The 7,496-nt window shown below is 35.6% G+C and overlaps 1 protein-coding gene across 1 annotated transcript; it reads left to right on the forward strand.

Moving 5' to 3' along the window:
• The first annotated feature begins 926 nt into the window (after window positions 1–926).
• Window positions 927–6,752, forward strand: LOC127977018 (KICSTOR subunit 2). Its single transcript, XM_052581663.1, has 3 exons — window positions 927–1,401; window positions 2,664–2,952; window positions 5,482–6,752. Exons 1-3 carry the CDS (start codon window positions 1,161–1,163, stop codon window positions 6,299–6,301), a joined length of 1,350 nt encoding a protein of 449 aa, XP_052437623.1. The 5' UTR covers window positions 927–1,160; the 3' UTR covers window positions 6,302–6,752.
• Window positions 6,753–7,496: the final 744 nt, after the last annotated feature.

A 7,496-nucleotide genomic window follows, 5' to 3' on the forward strand; every position in this document is an offset into this window, starting at 1 on the left:
ATCATTAGTCCAGCCTTCAGTGTCACATGTAACATCCAGTCTATCACATGATCATTTAGAAATCATTCTAATATTCTGATTTATTATGAGTATTGGAAACAGTTCTGCTGTCTAATATATTTGATGAATAAAATGTTAAAATATAATAATATAATAATAATATGTAAATATAATAATATATATTCTAATAATATATTTTCTTTAATATCACTTTTTATCAATTTAACACATCCTTGCTGAATAAAAGTATTGATTTTATAAAAAAAAGAAGAAAGAAAACAAATTACAGACCCCAAATTACTGACCAGTAGTGTATATTGTTATTACAAAATATTTATATTTTAAAAACATAGCTTCTATTTTTTATTATTTTTTTTTAATTCATCAAAGTATCCTAAAAAAGTATCCCATGTTTTGAAAAAATATTAAGCAGCAGAACTGTTTCCAACTTTGATAATAAATCATCATATTAGAATAATTTCTAAAGGATCATGTGATAATGATCCTAAAAATTCAGCTTTGCATCACAGAAATAAATGTTAATTAAAGTATAATACATTTTAAAACAATTATTTTAAATTGTAATAATATATCACAATATTACATTTTTTTATGTATTTTTGTGACTGTGATGTAAACATTTAAACTGCATCTAAAAATGAAAAGTATATGTCACTATTCATAATGAATTCCTTTCTCACAGGTTTATAAATGTAAGTTTTAGACATTCTGAATAGTTTTGAATTATTGAAGAAAACAAATTGTTTTGACAGATGTTTTTATTTTGCTACTGAGTCAGAGCAATATAATAAGGTGATTAATGAATAGATATAGATATAACAAATAGGTTACATTTAAAATAAATTTTGATCCATTTGCGCATAGTTTGTATAGGATGCGCGTTTCGTATATAGAAGTGTTTGGTCTCCTTTGTCGTGCCGTAGTGTTGTTATTGAAAAGTGTCATGGTGGCGTTTAGCACCAAGAATGTGAGTTTTACCAACAGAAACTCGTTTAAATCGCTTAATTTCGATGGTGTGATTAGTTTTGGTGGTTTTCAGCGACCGCTACTGTCGGACACAACATAACAGTTTAATAACGCTGTCAGGTGAATGTGCTGCAGCTGCAAGTGTATCTGCGCTGATTCTCCTCCGTATCGTCATGTGTGACCCGCCGCGCGACGAGGATCTCCGGCCGGTTCCCAAAGAGCGAGCCGTGCTCGAGAGTTTCTTCACTCAGCTCGGGATGTTCTGGTTTGACCGGGCAAAGGATTATGTGGAGAAGGAGAAGGACGCCAGTAAGAGCGCGGGGGCCCTCTGGGCGTCACTGCTGGCCGCTCTCGCGCACCTGGCCGCCGCGGAGAAAGCCTACCACAACATGACTTTCCTCGGGCAGAAACTAGGTGTGAGAGAAGCATTTCCAATACTGCATTCTTTCAGAAAGTACTTTGGTGCTAACGTGGAGGTATATTTGAAAGCCCATTTCCGCTACAAATGAAAAAAAAGTTTAGTAAATCAGATTATGACATAAAAGTCAAAATAATAAATATGTATTAAAGATATCGACATTTTGACAGTTAAAAAAAGTCTTAATTATGAGATAAAAGTTAAGACAAGAAGTTCAAATTCTGACATAGAATTATGAGATATAAAAGGAAATTGTACCAAAGTTTATATAATAAGATAATTATGAGATTAAGTCGAAATTGATATTAAATAATACCGTTGAAATTGACAACAACAAAAAGGTTTCAGGTCACAATTATGAAAGAAAAATAAAATGTACTTTTTACAAAATTATGTGAATTCGTAAAGTAAAAAAGTCATAATAATGAAATAGAAAGTAAAAATTATTATATAAAAGGAAATAATTTAAAAATAAAAACTGACATGTCAATTACGATGTCAGAATTCAGTCAAAATTATGAGTTAATTACAGCAAAGCTATACATTTGATAAAACATTTGACATGTTATAATTGACATTTTTCATAGCACAATTGTAATTATATAATTATGATTTGGCGTAATTATGACTCAAATTGGATCGTTAATACATAATTCTATGATTATTTGTCATAATTATAACTTTTCACTTGTCACTTATTTCTCCATTTGTCTCATTCCACATTTTGTCATGATTATGATGACTGTCATAATATATCATTTTAAAATTGTATGTAATTTGACATAATTATGACATAGCATCTCATGGATCAGCTTCCACAGGTGTCAGGTGGTACAAGCTTTGTGCTTGTAACATACCATGGTAAGTTCATGTTTTTGGACATTTGCCAGGGTAATACAATGCTTTTTGAAATGTGAAAGAAAAAGCCATGGCTTTTTAGAGATAAAATAGTATTACCCTAGTACATGTACCATGTTAATGTTGTTTTGAATGTGGCAAAAATGTGGTATTCCATGGTCCCAAGTCCAAAAAACACTGGGTGGTAACTGCATGTACCAAGCCAATGTAACTTGTGTTATTTTGTGGACCCTTTGTTAAAGGGTAGTATAATTTAAGTACAGCAGATGGCGCCATGTGGTCATACATAATGCATCTCCATCTGTGTGATCTGTTACTGAATTGATATTCAAGCTCAAACAAGTGCCTCCTGCAGTGTATTGTTTCAGTGCCGTCATACTGAAGTATGTGTGTCATGCAGGTGGTCAGTCATTCTTCAGCCGCAAGGATTCCATCAGAACCATCTATACTTCCCTGAATAACGAACTGAAGAAGGTGGTCTCCATGGGCCGCCACTCATCTGGAGGCTCCACTCCCAACCTGGAGGATCTCCTGCCCCATTTGTCCGAGCAGCTGTGTCACTTCACGCAGGCCAGGATGGAGATCGCTGACTTCTATGAGAAGATGCATTCTCTGGGCAGCCAGAAGACCGTGAACTCTGAGGAGCTCGTGAGCACGCTGGAGAGCATTCTGCAGAAGTACAGTTCCAGGTGAGAAACAGAGGCAGTGTCACAGAGTCATTTTAGAATCATTAAATTACAATGGTGAGTTTGTATATTACTGAAATGGTCCAGATCATGAGGATCATTCTGTGTGTGTTGCAAGGGTCTCGGTGTTGTTGTGTTTTCCATGCCAGCAGATGGAGCTGTGGCCCACATTGCTCACATTTACCCTTTATTTATTAGCAAAACAAATGAGTTTAACAAATTTTTTTTTACACCCAATGCAAGTGGAATAGAAATGTATGAAAGTCTATGTCCACCTAAGAGTAAACTAAAATAAAGATAATTTAAAATTATAATTATTTTAAAATCTTTACTCAGAAGTGGACTTTAACAGAAAATGGCTTAAATTAAGTGCATTTTAATAATATTTTTTATAAAAGCATCTGAATACACACACACACACACACACAAACACACACACACACATATATATATATATATATATATATATATATATATATATATATATATTATACGTTTTAAAGTATACAGATTCACTATTATTAATTAAATTAATTATTAAATAAACTAAAAATAATAATTACCATGAATGATTTTTAATTCTTTACTCAGAAATGAGCTTAAACAGTAATTTACCAATCATTTCCTTATAAACAAATGGAGCTGCCGAAGGAATATGTGCTACATATTTTTTTTTAAAGCATATGGCAAATAATAATTATAATTTTATATATATATATTACATTGTATTAATACATGGTGACATAAAATATAGTGATAGATACAAGATTTAAAATTATTGTTCAAGTCCTTACCCAAAAAAAATCTGTTAAAGTTCATTTGGATTTTTCAAAATTATCTTAAAAGTACAGTATCCTGAAAAAGGGACGTAAGTGGAAAAAAAACTTAAATTGACCTTTAAATGACAAGGTTGTTCTAGCAGAACTCCTGTTATAGTGTGAGGACAAGTGATGTATGATAAAGCAGTATGTGAGCCCAGCACCTGGTTAATGAAGTCTGAAGCAGAGCGCTCCCACTGACTGCTCAAGGTCAGCTCTGCTCTTCACTAAAGGAAGAGAGAGAGAAAGAGAGATGGATGGAAGGAAGGAAGGATGCCAAATGTTGAGTCATCGCTGGAGTAGAAGAGATGAGATCTCATAAATGTTATCTGCTCAATGAATCAGTCCAGCCAAGTGTTTAGCAGAGATTCGGTGACGCTACAGATAATGACCTTGAGAAATCAGCTGTGAACTCTAGTAAATATCTGCTGGCCTACAAAGAAAATGCTTTAAATGTGAATTTTTGTGTTGCAAAAATTATTTCCAAACAGGTTGTCTCAAACCCCATCTTCCATTGGCTGGTTAAACAGATAGTCTCGTCTGAAACTCTTACTATTGGTTGCTGTGGTGGGCTGGTCAGGATATTCTCATAGTAACAAGGTTTAGAATGGCTTATCTCAGAATTAAACTGTGATCGAAAGTACTCTTCTGCCAGCTTTTTTTTTTGAAGAAGAAGCTCACTTTTCTTTCTCTCTGTCATTTCCTCGTGCTCTTTCCGGCTGCCTGCTAAGACATGTAATTAATGATCAGTCAGGGGTGAAGAATTTTCCCGCTGCTGCTGAATGCAGGAGATGTAATGAGCTCTACGCCGCCCTGCAGTATTCATGACTTTCTCCAGCACTAATGAGCAAAGAGAACAAGCTGGCACGGCGTCGCTCGCTCAGACACAAACGGGACACACAGATTGCAGGATTGCAGAGATGTTGACAATCATCCACCATCTTACATCGTCTTATATTAATATCCGAGCTCCATTTCACGTAGGGCTGCACGATATTGAAAACAAATTGAATGGCAGTTGGTTGTTTGCTAAGGAGTGCATCTGCATTTAAAATTATAAAAAAAAACTGCGCATGAAGTGAACCATTCTTTTTAGAGTTGAACAATTTGAAAATACACTTGGGTTACTTTTTACAAGAACCAACTTAAATCTATTTCCACGACCAAAAAGTGAACAGAAAAAAAAAAAAATAACTTTTTTGTTTTCATTAGACCCATAGCTTTTTGAGAAACTTAGACTATAAAATAAAGATTTTTTTATTGTGATTAAATATTGCAATAAATTACTACTGTAAAGTAACTATGTATTTGAAATTTGTATAAAAACAAATTACACAAAAGCATCTCAGAGCTGGAACACCAAATCTTGGAATCAAAGCTTGATTTTGAACGGCAGACTTACACTGAAAAAAAATATTATTGTAGTGGATTTCACAAATAATGAAAGAAATAAGTAACACACTGAATCCTGAAATTTTGAAAGACTGTTGAAAGACTGATAAACTATTTAAAAATGTACTCTAACATTTCAAATAATTCTATACAAATCAATAATTCTGACAGTGGGTAAATAAAAAAAATAAAAAATTAAATTGAAAAAAATAAACGACTTGTGTGTAAATGAACAGTAGAGTGCTTCACTTTGAATTTATTTTCCTTTTCATTTTGCCTATTGCATTAAACCATTTCAATACATTAATTTTGTGCCATTTAGATTCCACCATCCAATCCTGAGCCGTCTTGAGAGCAGCTTCCAGGTGGAGGTGGACGTGTTGACGCAGCTGCTGCGTTGCCAGGCGCAGATCTCCGAGTGGCATTTCCTGCCATCTCTGCTGAATCTGCATGGCGCCCATTCCAAACTTCAGGCATGGGGTCAGGTGTTCGAGCGGCAAAGAGAAACCAGGAAACACCTCTTCGGAGGCCAATCCCAGAAGGCCGTGCAGCCGCCGCACCTCTACCTGTGGCTGCAGCGACTTCAGGCGACGCTCCTAGCAAAGTTCAGCTTCTACTTCCACGAGGCTCTGAGCCGCCAAACATCACAGTCCGAAATGAAAACCCTGACAGCTCGCACCTCTCTTGATTACTTCGGCAAGATCTCAGGCTTCATTCGCAAGCACGACGCTTCGAACGTCTCCTTGGTCTTCGACAACCGTGGCTCCGAGAGCTTTCAGGGACACGGATACCATCATCCGCACTCTTATCGTGAAGCTCCCAAAGGTGTGGACCAGTTTCCAGCCGTGGTGTCGCTTCCCGGCGGAGAAAGGCCAGTCACACATTGGCCCAATGTCATCATGATCATGAGTGACCGCTCCACGGAGCTCAACTCTCTGGATAAGGTGGTCCACTTTTATGATGATAAAGTCCAGAGCACCTACTTCCTGGCACGGCCCGAGCCGCACTTTACTGTGGTGGTGATCTTCGACGGGAGGAAATCAGAGAGGGATTCGAACATCGTGGCTTTCCTGCAGGAGCTGACGGGATCGCTGAGGAACACCAAGCCCTTCACTACACTTAAACCGGGCTCCAAGAGCTGAACCCCTTCCTTCATATGTATCAATATATATATATATATATATATATATATATACTATTTTTCACCTCTTTTAAAAGGACATTTACCTCGACATCAATTGCTGTTGTTCTTTTATTCCCTGTGCTGCTAAAACTCTTGTTGAATATAATCCATTTTATTCTTTACCCTTTGAACAGCTACTAAAGAGGTCCAAAAGCTTCATGATTCAAACAATTTCAGACCAAAGACAAAAATCACAGCCATGACAGTTTGTCTTGTTTTTTTTAAAGTTATTTAAGCTTGTGTTCCTGCTTAGCAATTGGATTTGCTTTACCGAGTGTGAAAGGGACCCACCGCAAAGAATCTTTTTATTGTTCATTTGCTTTGCATTTTAATAGCCTTTGGTTTTAATGTTTTTTTGACCTTTGTGTACATTTTCACTTCTGAAATAAAGTTTGGAATTGTCCTTCATACTACAAATGTGCAGACTTCTTTCTTTTAGGGAATAAAATTATAGTTATGGATAAAAACTGTTGTGATCGCAAAAGCATTTCTTTGGGTTGCAGTGATTAACAAAATTGAATCTACTTCAGCATCAAATTCTTATCGGTTTTAAGAGCCTCTTCAGATATTTCAGTTGGCATTCTCACAAAGTTGCATATTTCATCGAAATCCAGTAAAACAGTAATATTTCTAAATTGCAAATTGTTAAAATAGTAATATATTAAAAAAACATCTCTGTTGGCAAAACTGCATTTTCAGCATCATTGCTCCAGTCTTCAGTGTCACATGATCCTTCAGAAGTCTTAATATGCTGATTAGCTGCTCGAGAAACTTTTTCTTTTCAACTATTCCTGGGTGCTTACGATGATTGTCCTACTGGAAAATCCAGGATTTCAATGGATTTCAATGTAATCTATAAACGCAGATTGATTATTTTCTTGTTATGGTTCACTGCAACCTAATAAAACACATAGGTCAGAGCTGTACAAATAAGAATTAACATCTGACAGCAGAAAGGATGTCCCAGTTTGCATTTGAAAAATGGATGAAGATTAATATAAATCAAAACATTAAAGATTGATATCTTTATACCCATAACACGAGACAGTGAAAACAGGCTCACAAAACAGCAAATCTGAAACCACAAAGGGCTCCAAAGCCCTGAGATCACATTCAAAATCTGGAATTAACCAAGAAATGCTGTGATGTAAAAT

The sequence above is a fragment of the Carassius gibelio genome, chromosome A4 (assembly GCF_023724105.1).
Source record: "Carassius gibelio isolate Cgi1373 ecotype wild population from Czech Republic chromosome A4, carGib1.2-hapl.c, whole genome shotgun sequence".
Taxonomy (NCBI): domain Eukaryota; kingdom Metazoa; phylum Chordata; class Actinopteri; order Cypriniformes; family Cyprinidae; genus Carassius; species Carassius gibelio.